The 18,846-nt window shown below is 40.3% G+C and overlaps 1 protein-coding gene across 10 annotated transcripts in view; it reads left to right on the top strand.

The window, feature by feature from the left end:
- apbb1 (amyloid beta (A4) precursor protein-binding, family B, member 1 (Fe65)) overlaps positions 1–18,846 on the top strand; it is a 154,106-nt gene that overhangs the window by 28,673 nt on the left and 106,587 nt on the right. For all 10 annotated transcript variants that reach the window (XM_059029754.1, XM_059029752.1, XM_059029759.1 and 7 more), the window contains 2 exons: positions 7,669–7,865; positions 8,784–8,869. In XM_059029754.1, the coding sequence (XP_058885737.1) occupies positions 7,669–7,865; positions 8,784–8,869 (283 nt within the window). The remainder of the gene's footprint in view (positions 1–7,668; positions 7,866–8,783; positions 8,870–18,846) is intronic.

The raw sequence follows: 18,846 nt of genomic DNA, 5'->3' as shown, positions 1-18,846 counted from the left end.
GCTGAGTGCAATGGCTGCACTCAGCGTTTATTAACAAAATAAAAGGTTTCAAACAGCACAAAAACAAAACAGGACACGGCACTACACGCCAAAATAAAAAGACAAACAAAACGGACTACACAGACAAACAAACACGGTGAGCAGATACTCTAACTATTATTATTATTATTATTACTACTATTCTCTTTACCTCCGTCTCCAATCCCGTTCTCCACTCACCGAACACCTAACAACCACTGAGTGAAAATGTGCATCTATATATACTGTTGTGCTGGGATTCAATTACTAATTAATTATTCACTTGAATCCCAGCACGTGAATTAATTACGTGAAACCCCGTGTTCACATATTATATTTTAAATGCACGTGCGTGATGTGCAATCCCGTGCCTAAATACAAATCTACACTTTAAATATACGTGAAACACAGACCCGTTTATATCCCGTGTACCAATCTATACACCAACATTAACACACACACAACATACAACACAGATCACACAAATGCACACAGGGGCGGGGCACTTTGCCACACTCCTCTACTGATATTATTTATTAACTGCATGCATACTATATCCAGTCATCACCATATATCTATCTATCTATCTCTCTATCTCTCTCTCTCAATTCAATCAATTCAATTCAATTCAATGGTGCTTTATTGGCATGACTTACAATAGCAGGTGTTGCCAAAGCAATTATACAATACATACATGTGTGTGTAGTATATATATATAGATATATATATATATATATATATATATATATATATATATATATATATATATATCTATCTATCTTATATGTAGTCATTTCTCAGGGCTTAGCTGTTCATAATTCGTCAACAGTAGATCTTCCTGTGTCTGATCATTTTTGCATTCTTTTTAAGTCTATATTGCCTTTACCCAATAAGAGTGTGGCTCATACTATTAAAACTTGCATAATACATTATTCTACCACAGCAAGGTTTTCCGAAATATTGAGACTATCACCGCTGCTCGCTCTCTGTCTGCTGATGAGTTAGTTGACAGTTGTAGCCTGGTTGGCCCTAGTTAAAACTTGAATGGTCTATTCTAAGCAAACTACACCGTGATCGCTCCATTAACAATACCAAATGAAAAGGGAATGTTGTAAATTAGAATGTAGTTGGATGGCTGCTAAATTGACTTACAGAGACTCGGGTGTGTGAACTATGCATCAGCTGCAGAGTCACTTACAATTACTTCTCACCCGAAAGACGGAGCACAAGGAGGTTAAGTGACTTACTCAGGGTCACACAATGAGTCGGTGGCTGAGGTGGGATTTGAACCGGGGACCTCCTGGTTGCAAGCCCTTTTCTTTAACCACTGGACCACACAGGATCTCAAATCAATCATAAATGCTTACTTTAGTACTGATAACAAAGATAGCAAAAAAAAGACAACACATAATTATGTTTATTAAGGATCACAAAAGTAAGAAGAATATAAAATTTAGAAACCATGGTACCAGAATTATAGACACAAGCACAAATAAAACATTTAAACAAACATTTTCATAAGCACGCAGGCTTCAGTATGGTTACGTACACGTGCCCCCAGGATTCGTGGCACATTACGTACAGTGACTGTGTTAAACAGTGTCGGTTGTTTTTGAATGAAGACTGCATTTTTGTTTCAAGAAGTTCAGTTCAAAAGCAGTTTCAATTGCATTTTGTGTTGAGTTGTAATATTAGTTAGTTCAGACTTGTAGACAAACTCAGTCACTGTTGAAATGGTTCCGACGTTCGTAGTCGTTGTTTTCAGATACACAATATCAGCAGTGTTATCTTGTTTCAATTGTTGATCAAAGTAGCATTGTTTGTCTTTTTAATCTTAGCAAAATGTTACGTTGTATTAAAAGTTTTTACTTCTGGTTTGCTTGTAGATATTTCTTATACAAACAAAAAGTATTTTACTTGAATCATAAAAGTGTTTGAAATGTAATACTTTGTTTGGCAGTTGATCTTCTTCGAATCACAGAGATGCAGTTTGATGTAGAGAAAATTATGTTATGGCACTGAACGGAGCCCCATTCAGCGATGTCTCTGAGGTCACTTCATGGCAATGTTTTCCAGGAACTAAAGAGAAAAAGAGTTCATGATTTTACTTGAATTGTAGCATTAGCTACACTTGTGCAGCATAATTGGATGGCAGAAAACCTGGCCAGGTTATCAAATTTTAATTGAAAACGTATTAAGCATTTATATATTAATGCCACAAATGTAATTTTCTTTTGAGGTTTTCTGGTAAATGCTGAAAGTTATTGAAATCTTTATATATTCTTGTGGCAAAGTGGCTGCTGATTAAGACCAGATGCAGAGGTGATGCAGTGCAGAAACAATCACACGTGAAAAATGTAATCCAATTTGGAAAATGTTCTTTTTATTTTTACAGAAATCCTGGTCTGGCGACCAAACAATAATCCTCCGGCAATACACCCCTGGAGTAAAGCTCGGCAGGAGAATAATAACGATTTGTAAACACAAACAAATAATAACACGTTATCCGCTCCCACAATACTACTAACACAAATCACTGGTCCGGGTGCGTGCAGTAGTTAAATAACAAATAACAGTGACTGTGGTGTTGTTGTTCCGGGTAGTGCTGGCCCAAGGCGACAGCTCCGGAGACGTGTTAGCCGTCTAGTGAATTTACAAACAGAAGACAATTACTAACAGTGCTAAAAACAAACAAAACACTCACGAATATTTATTATTTATTTTTGGGAACTCTCCCGGTCCTTCCAGTTCCGTGCGTCTCTGAAAACCAAGCGAAGGAACCAATTACAAGTCTCTGTCCCCTTTTTATGCTGTCACGCATGACCCCTTGGTAAACTAATGCAGCTGCCTTACAATCAGCGGCTGCTACATTATTTACCTCCGGGTCAATACGTTCTTGCAACAGAGACTCGCCTTCTTCCAGACTGGCCAGCTTCCCGACCCGGGAAAGAACTGTCAGTCCAGCCCGTCAAAAGAACTCTGTCCTCGCTGCTTAGTGCACTCACAGGTCGGGAGGGAGATTTACAACCAGAACTCATTATATTTCTGTCACAATTCTGTTTTCCCATTGTGGTGGAGTGTCCCGCCCCTATTTATTATTATTTGTATTTGTTTGCGGTGCGGATAAAAGTGCCGCGTGAGGATGCATGACTGATCAGCTACTGATTATTTAACTAGCTGACAGTCATGCATCCTTACCAAACGCGTGCAGACTGTGGTAATAAGATAATTAACAGCTAGTTAACCCCTCGGCCAGAGTATAAGAACCTGCAGCTGTCCGTGCTGCAGGGTTGGGTGCAGAGAGGAGGTACGGGGAGATAGAGAGGAGACAGAAATAACAATTGCTAAAACGTGCTGGATTAGCCAGCACGACACTTACTTGTTTGTCTGTCTGATTCGTTTGGCCCTCATGCCCTTCTGTTTTGTTGTTTGTTTAAATCTTTCATTTTGTTTTGTTTATTAATAAATCAGCTGAAGGCCGTTGCATTCAGCTTCACCCACCCATCCTTTGTTTTGATTCAGTTACTTCCTGGTCTGTGACGTCACCACACCTCACCACTGCGAGCCATCCTGCCACACCCATACACAACATATTAGTAATTATCCCTGCATCTGTTCTCCTATTTATCTAGTTAATTGTATTTAAGTGTCCTTATAGCAATGGCCTGGTTCTACTTTAGTTGAGTATCTTTGTCTCTGTGACAGGGTAGCGTCGTGGGCCCAGATGGTATTGGGCAGGCAAAGAGACTCAGAGACAAGGAAACTGCAGTTAAAGCGCTGCTGCGCAGTTTAATAACAAAAGGAAATCAAAACACTGCTCACAGAGCAAAAATAAAACAGTTAAACAAACACAAAACTGTTCAGGCTGGGCAGAGCCTTCACTGAACTTGCACCTTTAACAAAAATACAGCAACACACCACCAAACTATTCACTCAGCAACTCCAACCACCAAACAAAGGATTTTCTTTTTTTATAGCATGTGGCTGGAGCCTAATTATCAATTATTCAATTAGCTCCAGCCACATTCTCACATGTATTTTGGCAGGGATAGGAAATTAACCCCATCCCTGCCAACCACCACCAAATCACCACACAACAATATTTACAGGCAGGGCTCTGCCCTGCTACAGTCTCATTAAGCCATTTGGCAATTTCTTTATTACAGGCACTTGACTGGTTAAGAGGGGGTCCGTTTTTGTGTAGAGAAGAGAGAGAATAGTGTGCGTGTGTGTGTGTGTAAAAGTATTTTCTAAGCTACTTCTTTTAAAGAAAAAAAGCACTTTGGAAAGAAGTTTATATCAAAAAGCGGAATTACAATTAACTTCTTTAGCTGAGTTTGAACTAGAGAGATTTTTAGAGATTTATAAGTCTTTATATCCACCCTCTGGATTACTGTTCATTGTCTCACCAAGCCGTTCATGTTTTACCCTGGGATTTAAAAGGATTATTCATCTGAGCTACCTCTTCATTGGGAAATCATTTGTTGATCAGACATTTCCAAACCAGGGTGATTTTGCCACTGTATTGTTTCCTGAACGCTGGGTGAGATATAACCAATTTCCATTTTTTTTCTGCTGCTGGATTACTTTTTTTGAAAATCAACTTTTATATATTTTCTTTTTGTGTTTTTTTTCCTTAATCACCTGGATTGGTTATATACCTTTGTTCTGGTCAAATAGCTTTTTGTTGTTGTTTCATTGGGGCTCAACGAGCCCCTCAAGACCGAACCCCCAGTTTATTGGTTTATTTTCTTTATTATGACCTGTGCACGGACAGTTTAAGCCAGGGGACATTTTTTTTTGGACATTTTGGTGTCTGTTTATTTGTATTTTTGGGACTGTGCCCATTTGGAAGTTTTTTTTTTTTTTTTACAAAAGAACAAAATGGAAAGGTAAAAGGTGCTGTTTGTGGAGTTTTAATGAGCTTCTGTGGCAATATCACCAACCAGTGGGATCATTTAGTAAGACAGCACCCGACAAAATATGAGAGCGGGAACACAAGTAAAACACAAAAGAAAGCAACCCCTTCAGTAACAGCTTATTTTGGAAAGAAAGTTGATCCAAAAAGCATCAGAGCAAAATAAATAACTGGCCTGATAGTGGATGTTGGTCACACAAGATATCAGACCTTTTAGTTTAGTAGAAGGAGCTGCATTTAAAAATCTGATTGCGAATCTTGCTCTGGGCTATGAAATGCCCTGTCGAAAGACAATCTCCAAATTCATTACTCTGGATCACGAACATGCAAAGGAAAAGCTTAGACAAGATTTAAGTCAGTAGTGTACTCAATGTCCATCACTACCGATGTATGGACAAGCATGGCACAAGAAGCGTTTTTAACAGTCACCTGCCATTACATTAAGCAAAACTGGGAGCGAGCGTGTGTTCAGCAATTCCGTTCTTTGAAACTGGAGAATGTGGATGCCATAATATTTCTGAATAAAAACAGAAAATAAACTCTGGAGAGAGCACAGACTTTGTTATGTTGGACTTGTAAATAGTTAAATTCTTGTGTTACCCGTTGGAGTTTTCTTTTGCGTTATGAAAAAATGATGGATTGATGCGTCGATAGTATAAAAAAACAAAACAAAAAAAAATAAAAAACACACACACTATCATGCAGTCTCCTCAGAGTTACAGCATCAGGGGACAATGCAGCTCACAGGTAAGCCCGCAGGCGCCCGGCCAGACTACAGGGGTTTCTGGTGCGCAGTGAGCCGAAGACACCCTGGCCGACCTATGCCTCCCCCTCCCCCTCCCCCTCATGGTGCTCTGCCAATTGTTGGCAGTGGAATAGCCTGGACTTGAACCGGCGATGTCCAGGCTATAGGCCGCATCCTGCACTCTTTATCTGGATGTGCCACTCGGGAGCCCCCTCTAACACCTTTTGTAGAGTAGTTGAACAATCTTATGAAAGCACTTGAAACTAGACCATATTTTGTACAAGCTCATTTGTCTTTAGAGGAGAGATGTGCTTTAACAGAATTGATTAAATGATTGTTATTAAGCCAGCTGATATGCTATTGTTGTTCAGGACGTAGATAATTATAGATCTGTGATACATGCGTGTCCTTTATTAATGTCTCTACGGCTTCTACAAGTTGTGTTCTGACGAAGGTCTTACAACCGAAACGTTAGCTTGGATGACTGGTATTCCTTGGGCTGTGTCTTTCGGAACGTGATTCTGATAATCTGCACAATGTGTGTGTGTTTTTTTTTTTTTGTTTTTTTTTTTTTTTTAAACTGTAGTCGTCGCAACCAGACCTATAGTGCCGGAGGACAACACAGATCTGAATGGCCCTATCAGCCACAGGGGTCACTGGTGTGCGGTGAACCGTGGATTGCCCTGCCAACCTAAGCCCTCCATAACCGGGCGGCGCTAGGCCAATTGTGCACCGCCCCCTAGGAGCTCCCACTCACAGTTGGCAATGACATAGCCTGGATCTGAACCTGTATAGCTATAGGGCACAGCCTGCCCTCCATGCAGAACGCCTTTACTGGATATGCCACTCGGGAGCCCCATACAATGTTTTTTAAAAACATGTTAATGTTTCCGTTTTGGATGCCATGTTTTTTATTTAAAATTTTTACAAGCACCGCCTTCCACTGACTGTTTCCAAAAGAACCTAATTGCCCTCCTGCCAAACACAATGTTTGTGGCATGCATATGTTACGTGATCTCCACACACCAGATGCAATGTGATTTTTATTTATTTATTTATTTTAATTGTCGACGAGACACTTTCGCAGTGACATGACCACACACACCAGAAGCCACGATGCGACAGGTTTGAAAACTGCCAGATCTATACAACTGTTCAAAATTGCTATTGACAAAACTATGATCAAGACTGGTACATATTCGTCAGTATAATGTGGAAATTCAGAGTGTCATCTCTGGCAGTATTTCAACATATATGGCAATAAATCATACACACCAGGCTTATCCAGTTCCTACAAAATTGACTCCCATATATTATCTTTCAAATCTGTATCTTTTTATAATTGTGATGCCCTTTGTCATAAAGCTTTGTGTATTTTATCACGGCAAGTATTATCTTTTCCTCCGTCATTTTGGATACTGCTTCACCCTGCTGGACCACTTGCATTGAAGCTGTTCTCTGATTGCTCAATGCCCTAGTTGATGTGCGTCAAACCGCAAAAAATAGGATTCAATCCTGCATCGCCTGTCGCGTCACCTGTGGTGTGAAAGACACTTATCAAAAGTAACTTTCACACCACAGCATCGTGTCTGGTGGGTAGGAGCCTTTACACAAGTACATTTTTCAAAGCCTTTTCCACCGTGGAGAACTTGAAGTAGTTGAGCCACACAGGAAAACTTTTCGCTTGTGGCGAGCGGCTAGCGGGAACGTAGTATTTTTACATGCGTTGGTAGTATTTTTTGCCCTTCACTGCTTAACTCCAGCCCCGCTGGATAAAGTGATTTTGCCTATAGTAATTTTGGACCAGTCAAAATGGCAACTGGTTGTTTTTGCATTGTGGGCCATTCTGCCTGTTATATATCAAAATGGGTATTTGGTTTAAAAAATAAAAAGTGCTCGAAAAACCCCTGCTCTAGATAGTGCATACATAATTAATATGAAGCATGAGGCACTGACTCTTCCTCACTTTCTTTCCTTTTTTTCTCAGATCACTTCTGGAACTGCAACCCCTTTGAGACAGACACAGATTTGCCAGCTGGATGGATGCGAGTTCGAGACACATCTGGGACTTACTATTGGCACGTCCCCACAGGAACTACGCAGTGGGATCCCCCTTCCCTAGCTGGGGAGACAGGAAGACCCTCTAGCACTTCACAGGAAACCCCACACACTGTGGAACAAAATGTATGAGCTGTGTGGGAGATGAGGTTGTGTGATCAAGATTTAGAGAGAAAAGCAAGATTTGAGAGGACTGATTTATTATTTATTTCTCAGCAGACGCCTTTATCCAGGGTGATTTACAGCTGTTAAAAAATGATTGTTATGCTGACCCTTTTTAAAAATTTGTAAATGATTTTCAATGAACAAGACAAAAAAAAAATTACTGTAAATATACTAAAATAACACGCTCCCCGCTTCTATTGTGTGCATGCATACAGTTAGTATTTCTTAGCAAAGAGCGCACATGTTTATACAACATGTCTTCTCCCATGTAAAGAACTAGAATCCTATATTATACATTCAGTTACCACTTAATTGTATAATTGTACAAAATTGGATCTAAATTTAAACATCCTTTATACACCTACCTTGCAGACAAGTTGAGTATGGCCAGCTTGTGGATAAGGTGGGTTGCCTGCTGTACAGTGTAGAAAAAAGAACTGGTATTGCTGCTAAACGTACAGACTAAAATACTCAAGTTCTGATAGTGAGTAAGAACAAATTCTTCTCCCATGTATTTATAAAGAGAATACTACTCCGTACTAATGAAGCAGGAGATGTTGGGTGAGTTCCATAAGTTAGTGCAGGAGCTTATCTGGACAACAGGTTTCGTCTATAGCTCCAACTAAACAATGACCAATTCTCACAAACACTGCTTCAGGGTCCCTGAGGCAATATAGGTCTGTGTACTTGAGTGTCAACAATGTTGCTGAAAAAATTGACATAAAGAAATATATTAAAACACTATTCAAATACAGTTTCTTGTATAGTATATGACCAGTAATAAAAAACGAAGCACATGAAGTATGTAAAAAAAGGGGCTGTTGGGTAAAGGTTTGATCGGTCTCTTGCAAATTGTCTTGACGTTTTGTTTCTCTTTAGGAACTGCAGGCAGATGAGGTGACCCCTGACCATAGTTTGAGGGAGTTTGAAGGGGCAACATTGCGATATGCTTCACTCAACCTCAGGTATGCTTTTACTAAACAAAATGCAGTGGCAGCTACGCTTGGATTCCTGTGGCAGCGTATGACATACAGTACTTGAGGTTGGCGTGATATGGAGTTTAATTAACTGGTCATTGTATCTTTTCACATTAGAGGATGTTATCTGACTAAGAACTGGAATTTAAGATTTTTTTACAGAAATCATTTGACGTAGTGACTTCACATTTGTGGCTGACTATGAGCATGTCATTGACTGTTGAAGTTACAGTACACGTTGTGTACAGTACATGTTTGGCATATAGCTCTTAAGTTGCATTACCAGTGTTGCCCAGTAATAAATAAGCTTTCTGGTAATATCAATCAGGGTTCTCCCCAGGAGCACTCAACGGAAAAATAAACTTGCCTTACCTTAAACATATAATACGATAAAGAGTTTTTATAATGTGTTGTCTTTCGTTGACTATATCTGGTTGTGCTTTTTTTTGTTCTACATTTTTTTTTTCGTTACTGATTTTTATTATGGTAAATGACCGTGCTTATTTAGGCACTCTACGATTTGACTGGGGAAAGATAACATAGGTTTATTGGAGTTCACAAAAAAAATGGTAACCTTCACTTCCTTTTTAGCTTAATTATTGAGCTTATTGCTTCATTTAAATTGTTCTTCTTTTAAGTTTTCAGGGCATTTTTGTTTTTTGCTGTTCTACATTTTTTGAATGCAACTGTTCATTTTAACCATTTTTTTTTTTTTTTTACACAGTACTCACACACGTTTGGTCACCATCATAACTGTTGCATGAAACCGGAGTGTAAAAATCCAGCACCTCTGCACTTAAGCATTTGTATGCCCGCTAACAAGTGTGCAGCTGATATCCCATCATGCCTTTCTTCTTAAAGGCATACAGCCTCTATACATGAACCCCGAATATCTCTCACAAGCACCTGGGTACATCTTTTTGGTGCATATGTATAGCTATTATGTACTATATCACCTTGCAGTACAATAATACGACAAAAAATGGACTGAATGATAATACTAGAAAATAATCATTATTTTTTTTTTTTAATAAAGTAGCCGGCGCAAATATAGTAGTCGGCAATGGATTGCGCCAATCGCTGGCTTATATTGAAAACCTGCATTCATTGTAACTATTTTTGCTTTGAAAATTATTGGTTATTTTTTTAGCAGTCATTTTTAACGTTTTAGCCTCTCGAAGTGCTTAACACAGAAAACCCACCCCTTCAGCTCTCTGATTGGTTAAATGTTGGTCAAGACGTACAGATGTCGTGTGATTCCAGGATTTTTTTTTTTTTTTTCACCCATCAATGCGCAAGTGATCTAGTCTGCTAGAAGCACAATCATTCCTTACTGTTAAAGGCAAGGCGGCGATAGCCAGGCGGCGATAGCCACTTTTTCGGGCGACCCGTCCGGCTGAAAAGGCCTGGGGAGAACCCTGTCAGTGATACAGACCTTTGACATGGGGTTTTTATACTTAGTATACAGTTGTATTCTATGATTCCCTCAATAAAGTTCCAATATAAGTGGTGTCTACTAGGGATCGGTATTGTGACTAGGATCCTGTATTGCAATATATTGCAATACTGAAGACAATATTGCGATATGTATTGCGATACATATTGGAATTCATTGCTGAATGATGCTGATGCTACCAAAATGAGAACTGAGCAGTTATAATCAAATTTGTATGCATATTACAGTTTTGCATACAATATTTCAAAAACACTAGCTATTAGTTAGTTATTCAGTACGATTACATTTTTTATTACAAATAATATCTATTTTCATTTTATATTAAACGTGTTTTTTCTGAACTCAACACGTGTGAATAAATACCAGAGTCATTGTAAGTTAACACTTGTTTAGCAGTCCGCAATTCAGCTTTCACTTTGTTGTACACACCTGTGGTATTATAACCTCCGAGAATTGTTTCCTGCTGGGTACTTGGTATCGTGGGTCCAGGACGTTCACCAAGCCTCTGAAGTCTATAGAATCAACCATTCTGTATGGCCTGAGTTCTTTAATTTAAAAAAGTGCAGCTTTCCATGATCATTTTCATCCTTACTGAATTAGCTTGTGTGACAGAATTGACCGAGGTTTGAGACTCAGAGACAGTTTGAAGTTCAAAAATAAAGTTTTTAATAAACAAAAAAATACAAAATAAATAGGCACAAGGGCCAAACAAAAAGGTTTCAAAAACACAAAATACAAACACAAAACAAAAACTTACAAAATAAAGTTTCCAGGCTGGGCGTTGCCTTCACTGGAACAGAAAACACAGCACAAACAAAACACTCCTTCTCTTTCCAGAACTCTCTCTACAACTCTCTTCAGCCAGGGCCTCTCCCCTGGCTTTTATTCCCTGTGGCTTATTCAATTAGGGCTCCAGCCACATTCTCACATGTTTTCCTGGCAGGGAGAAATTTTAACCCCCTCCCTGCCAGTCCCAACCATGTTCATAAAGACGGGGCAGTCCCCTGTCACAGCTTGGTAATTCACCCTGAGCATAGATGTGATTGTTTGCTGACCTGAAATCGACGTACTAGCCTTTACTTGTTCACTGGGACTCAAAATTCCTTCTGCAAGTAAGACCCCTGGGTGATACCATAGAATGTGATGTGTAGTTGGTGGTACTGCTGTCATGGCAAATTTCGCCCTCAATATAAAACTATATTAACAAATGTTATTCATATGCGTTCAAACATCAAAACAACCAGCACTATTGGTGTGTCTCTGTGAGACAAAGTGAGTTAATTTATTCAAATTAGTTTTGGTTTGTGACAGTATAGCGGCAGACAGAGATCTAAAATGGAAAATTACCTATATGGTAACAATATCCTGGGAGACAGTCAGCATGGTTTTAGGAAAGGGAGATTGTGTCTAACTAACCTGCTTGATTTCTTTGAGGATGCAACATCGACAATGGATAATTGCAAAGCATACGACATGGTTTATTTAGATTTCCAGAAAGCTTTTGACAAAGTCCCGCATAAAAGATTAATTCTCAAACTGAACGCAGTAGGGATTCAAGGAAATGCATGCACGTGGATTAGGGAGTGGTTAATATGTAGAAAACAGAAAGTACTGATTAGAGGAGAAACCTCAAAATGGAGCGAGGTAACCAGTGGTGTACCACAGGGATCAGTATTAGGTCCTTTGCTATTCCTAATCTACATTAATGATTTAGATTCTGGTATAGTAAGCAAACTAGTTAAATTTGCAGATGACACAAAAATAGGAGGAGTGGCAAACACTGTTGCAGCAGCAAAGGTCATTCAAAATGATCTAGACAGCATTCAGAACTGGGCAGACACATGGCAAATGACATTTAATAGAGAACATTGTAAAGTGCATTATAAATATCATATGGGAGATACTGAAATTGAAGAAGGGAACTATGAAAAAGACCTAGGAGTTTATGTTGACTCAGAAATGTCTTCCTCTAGACAATGTGGGGAAGCTATAAAAAAAAGGCCAACAAGATGCTGGGATATATTGAGAAGTGTTGAATTTAAATCAAGGGAAGTGATGTTAAAACTTTACAATGCATTAGTAAGACCTCACCTAGAATATTGTGTTCAGTTCTGGTCACCTCGTTACAAAAAGGATATTGCTGCTGTAGAAAGAGTGTAAAGAAGGCATGTCATATGCAGCAAGCTAAAAGAATTGAATCTATTCAGTCTTGAACAAAAAAGACTACGCAGCGATCTGATTCAAACATTCAAAATCCTAAAAGGTATAGACAGTGTTGACCCAGGGGACTTTTTTGACCTGAAAAAAGAAACAAGGACCAGGGGTCACAAATGTAGATTAGATAAAGGGGCATTCAGAACAGAAAATAGGAGGCACTTTTTTACACAGAGAATTGTGAGGGTCTGGAACCAACTCCCCAGTAATGTTGTTGAAGCTGACACCCTGGGATCCTTCAAGAAGCTGCTTGATGAGATTCTGGGATCAATAAGCTACAAACAACCAAAGAGCAAGATGGGCTGAATGGCCTCTTCTCGTTTGTAAACTTTATGTTCTTATGTTCTTCTTATGAAACACGGTATAAAAATCAATGTGTCACTCATTTGGCAAAAGTTGTAGGAGGGAAGAACATAAAATCGGCTTCTCGAATTAACAAGGCAGTGGTTGTATTTAAGTTGTGAAGAGCTAGTGCATCGAGTTGTTCAGGAGGGGTTAGTCATTGAGGGGGTTTTGGCTTCGGTCTTGCCTCTTGCTATTTAATGATTAATGAACTGAGCCGCCATGGCAAAGTAATGTCAGAAATCACAATGATTTGGTTGGGATATAAAGCTCGACCGAAGACATGTAATTTCATTATGTTCTTATGTTCTTCTTATTTAGACGACAGTTGTATATGTTGCTAAATAGTCCAGATACCAAACTGAATATTGCCTTTAGGTTTTGTATCGATGGCATTGAGTATATAGTTTTTGCATTTTATAAACAAATGAAATGTTATGTTTGTGGTTGTGAAGGGCACATTGCAAAAAATTGTAAAAGATCTGCTGCTGAAAATGATGTGGTTGAGAGTGATACGGCAGTAGGATCAGCTGAGCCGGCCAGCCAGGAAGTGCGGCCTTCGGTGGAAAATGTGAGGGTTGAGTCTGATACAGTGGGAACTACAGAGGCTGTGGCAGAACCTGTGGCTGCAGGCCAAGGGGTTCTGGATAGAGAACAGGTACACGGCGGAGAAGTGTGGGAGGGGACGGACAGGAACGGGAACAGACAGGAACGGTGATTGAAGGAGAGGGGGTTGGAGAACTAGGAGTCAATGAAGATGCAGCTTTTAAGTTCCTGTGACAGGCTAGCTGCAGGGATGACATCAGGCCTGAAAGAATCACACACAGACAGGCAGTACTCGGTTTGAAACTGAGATTCTGCGGTGCTCAGTGGGGCAGTTTACAACTAAAAACTGAAAAGTGTGACAACAGATCTCTCGCGCTTTTTTGGTCATGACATTTATGCTTCCACATTTACATTTATTTTAGAGAGAGAATTTAGTCGTCCAAATGCAAACGACCTCGTTAATAATAAAACAATGGGAGGTTTTATTTAAATATCACCAAACGCGCTGAAAAGAGATTCTGCGCGATAAAGGATATCGTTCAAATAATGCATAGGGGTTTACATGAGGCTTTACGCGCTAGGCAGAGATGAAGAGAAGGTTACCCCCCATCTGTCTAGAATGCAAAAGGCTTGCAGTTAAAACGGTTCATGCTGCCAAGAAGAAGAAAATAATAATAGTTATTACTATTATTGTTTAGAATTAGTTGTTCTAGAAATGGTAGAAGTATCATGTGTACAAAAACCGACAGCACCCACCAATTCCCATTACTGCTTTTCTTATGCTTCAACTGATGTCCTTTCTCACACCCACATATATTAGTCTTAGCCAACTGCGTAACTGTTAATGTGCTAAACAAAAGTATTATGCGTTCAATAATCACAAATATGCGTTAATGTGGAACAGATATATTAAAAACAACTCATGGTGTGTTGGTTTCAAACACAGGTACTTTGTTGAAATATTAAGATTAATTATGCAGAAAATGTGGAAACTTACACAAACGCTGTTAATATAATAAATACATAATTTGTGTGTATTTGCTAATTAGTTATAAGGGTATATAAAATCATAGGCCTACTTACAACGTAGTTGCAACAAAAATGGATGGATGGAGAAGACGCAGACAAACACTGGCTAGATTAAATCTTGTATGGGAAGAACTCCTTCAGGCCCATGCAATGGGTTTGCAGGAAAGGAATCGTGCATCTATTGCTTTCTTATCTAGAGCTTTCTTTCCAGCAGACACCCTCATCCACTTTGTTCCTATGTACAGACCTCTATTTGTGCATCGGCAGGAAAGACAAATGCGGACGCATCATCGTCCCTCTGTTTGGTGGAGTCTTTCTCTGACGAACAATGGATTGAAACATTTCGGGTCATACGAGCTACGTTTGACCAACTGGTGGAACTTGTAAGGGTGGACATGGAGCCGTCACCAATACATGTCCGTACACCTGTGCCGCTGCAGAAGCGAGTGGGTATTGCTCTGTACAAACTTCTCGGACCGCTGATTCAGCAGGACTGTGCACAGCAGAACGGGTTCCCACCTCAGCGGGAGCTGGGAGAGGCACCTGCAGTTCTCTTGTTATTGTGTGCAGAAATTCGGTGTGCAACGCAACCACCTCTTGGTGCTGTTGATCAGCGTGGTCCAGCCTTTCCATGAGGTGGTTGTGTTGCCGATCCTGCCTGGCAGCAGTGCGTGCAATCAGACGGTACATCCTTCTGTACTCCAGGCGCATCAGACGATGCTCCTGGATCAGCAGCTACAGCGTTCAAACCAACTTTAATTTAAAAAAGAACAGTTGTGAATTGCTTCACAGCTTTTGTTTTACATGTGAATCCTAAGAATAATATGTGTAAAACAAAACAAATCGCATATGCGCACACACTTAGCCTGACATGCGTAAAATGGCTTGATATCCCCAACCATTTGTTTTTTCACAAATTATTATTAGGATTCACATGCAAAACAGAAGCTGTGAAACAATTCACAACCGGTATTCTTTAAATTAAAGTTGTTTTGAAAACGCTAGCTGCTGTGGTTGGGGATATCAAGCATTTTTAATTGATGCTGGGACGGTGGTGTGTATATGCGATATGTTATTGTATTTCACAAATTATTCTTAGGCTTCACAGGTAAAACACAGACTGTGAAACAATTCACATTTGGCATCCTTTAAATTAAAGTTGGTTTGAGCGCTGTAGCTGCTGTGGTTGAGGAGTTAAAGCCATTTTACGTGTGTCAGGTAGGCTGTGTGCGTATATGCGGTATGTTATTGTTTTTCACAATTTATATGTTTGATTCACATGTAAAGGAGAACTTATAAAACTATTCACAATTAGTCTTCTTCACATTAAAGTTGGTTTGAACGCTGTAGCTGCTGTGGTTAGGGAGGTAAAGCCCCTTTTACGTGTGGCTGAGGCTAAGTGTGTGTATATGCGGTATGTTATTATTTTCCAGAAATTATTCTTGGGATTCACATGTAAAACAGAGACTGTGAAACAATTCACAACTGGTCTCCTTTAAATGAACCCTTTGCGGTCCATTTATTCAGCGCGTGTCAGGCGCCTCAGCTCCAATTTATTTTCACACTCGCAGTTTATTTTAGACGCGCTGTTTAAAAGTATTTTTTTGTCACAGTAAAACAGGTTTAAAAGGCACTGCATATCAACAGGACACTCAGTACTGCATCTCCAGTTCCGCCCCACCCCTTGTTCGCTGTATTTTTCACAAAACTCTTCATAGTCGTGCATACTGATAAATCCTAAGAACATAAGAAAGTTTACAAACGAGAGGAGGCCATTCAGCCCATCTTGCTCGTTTGGTTGTTAGTAGCTTATTGATCCCAGAATCTCATCAAGCAGCTTCTTGAAGGATCCCAGGGTGTCAGCTTCAACAACATTACTGGGGAGTTCATTCCAGACCCTCACAATTCTCTGTGTAAAAAAAGTGCCCCCTATTTTCTGTTCTGAATGCCCCTTTATCTAATCTCCATTTGTGACCCCTGGTCCTTGTTTCTTTTTTCAGGTCAAAGAAGTCCCCTGGGTCGACATTGTCTATACCTTTTAGGATTTTGAATGTTTGAATCAGATCGCCGCGTAGTCTTCTTTGTTCAAGACTGAATAGATTCAATTCTTTTAGCCTGTCTGCATACGACATGCCTTTTAAACCCGGGATAATTCGGTTGCTCTTCTTTGCACTCTTTCTAGAGCAGCAATATCCTTTTTGTAATGAGGTGACCAGAACTGAACACAATATTCTAGGTGAGGTCTTACTAATGCATTGTAGAGTTTTAACATTACTTCCCTTGATTTAAATTCAACACTTCTCACAATATATCTGAACATCTTGTTAGCCTTTTTTATAGCTTCCTCACATTGTCTAGATGAAGACATTTCTGAGTCAACATAAACTCCTAGGTCTTTTTCATAGTTATTATTATTATTATTATTTATTTCTTAGCAGACGCCCTTATCCAGGGCGACTTACAACAACTGTTACAAGATATCACATTATTTTTACATACTAGTACCCATTTATACAGTTGGGTTTTTACTGGAGCAATCTAGGTAAAGTACCTTGCTCAAGGGTACAGCAGCAGTGTCCCCCACTGGGGATTGAACCCAAGACCCTCCGGTCAAGAGTCCAGAGCCCTAACCACTACTCCACACTGTTCCCTCCTTCAATTTCACTATCTCCCATATGATATTTATAATGCACATTTTTATTGCATGCATGCAATACTTTACACTTTTCTCTATTAAATTTAATTTGCCATGTGTCTGCCCAATTGAATGCTGTCTAGATCATTTTGAATGACCTTTGCTGTTTCAACAGTGTTTGCCACTCCTCCTATTTTTGTGTCGTCTGCAAATTTAACGAGTTTGCTTACTATACCAGAGTCTAAATCATTAATGTAGATTAGGAATAGCAGAGGACCTAATACTGATCCCTGTGGTACACCACTGGTTACCTCACTCCATTTCGAGTGAATTTTTGTCCTTTTGAATTTTTGTCCATTATTCTGACCCATATTGATTCGCCGTTGTTTTCTTTGTCCAGATTTAACACCTGGGCTTCAAGACTATTTCTTATGTATAGCGCTACCCCTCTGCCTCTTCTGTCCTGCTTGTCTTTCCTATACAGTGTGTACCCACTAATATTATATTCGTCTCCATCACTCTGACAACCAAGTTTCTGTAACACCTATCACATCATAGTTACTTGTTAGTGCAGTAGCTTCAAGTTCTAACATTTTGTTTCTGAGACTTTTAGAATTAAGATAAATACATTTAATAGTTGTCTTACCTGAGTTGTTGTCCTTGTTTTGATGTGGTCTCCCTTCTGTTTTGTTTTCTCCCCCCTTCCTTTCTAGTTTAAATGCTTCTGGACCTCCTCAAGGATCCTTTCTCCGAGTAGATTGGTTCCCTTTCTGTTTAGGTGCAGTCCGTCCCACCTATATAGATAGTCCTTGTTTGATCGACAGTGTCAAAGGCAGCAGAAAGTTTGAGGAGATTTAGGACAGAGGAGAGAGAGGCAGCTCGGGCAGTTTAGTGAGTTAGTGACAGACAGGAGGGCGGTTTCAGTGGAGTGAGCAGAGCGGAAGCCAGATTGGAGAGGGTCGAGCAGAGAGTGGTTGGACAAGAAAGCAGAGAGCTGGCAGTGTATAGCCCGCTCGAGGGTTTTGGAGAGGAAGGGTAGGAGGGAGACAGGACGGTAGTTCTGGAGAGAGGTGGGGTCGAGGGTAGGTTTTTTGAGGAGGGGAGTGAGGGGAGGCTTGTTTGAAGGCAGAGGGAAAGAGACCAGAAAGGAGAGAGATGTTGAGAAGGAAGGAGATGAAGGGAAGTAGAGCAGGAGCAGCAGCTTAAAAGAGGTGAGTGGGAAGGGGGTCCAGGGCAGACGTGCTGGGTTTGTGACCCTGGAGCAAGGAGCAGAGGTCAGAGTCTGAGAGGGGAGAGAAGGTGTAGAAGGAGGGTCAGTTAGTAGGGCATGCAGTAGGTGTAGGGGTTGGAGCGGGAGGGGGTGGGGGTGGGGGGGGGAGAGGTGTTAAAGAGTTTGCGGATATCTGAGATTTTAGAAGAGAAGAAAGAGGCAAAGTCATCAGAGGACATAAAGGAGGGAGGAGGAGGGGGGATTTAGGAGGGAGGAGAAGGTAGAGGATAGTTTACGTGGGTTGTTAGTGGGGACTTGGATTATAGATTGGAAATAAGAACATTTAGCAGAGGAGAGAGTGGAGGAGAAGCAGGAGACTAGAGAGCGGTAGAGGTCTAGGGCAGCAGGGAGTTTGGTTCTCTTCCATTTCTTTTCAGCAGATCGCTGTGTGGTTCTTGCTGAGCGGAGCACAGAGGAGAGCCAGGGTTGGGGAGGGGAGGGGAGGGGACAGAGGGAGTCGAGGGAGGAGGTGA

The sequence above is a fragment of the Acipenser ruthenus genome, chromosome 9, assembly GCF_902713425.1.
Source record: "Acipenser ruthenus chromosome 9, fAciRut3.2 maternal haplotype, whole genome shotgun sequence".
Classification (NCBI taxonomy): domain Eukaryota; kingdom Metazoa; phylum Chordata; class Actinopteri; order Acipenseriformes; family Acipenseridae; genus Acipenser; species Acipenser ruthenus.
This window is presented reverse-complemented; position numbering and strand designations above follow the sequence as displayed.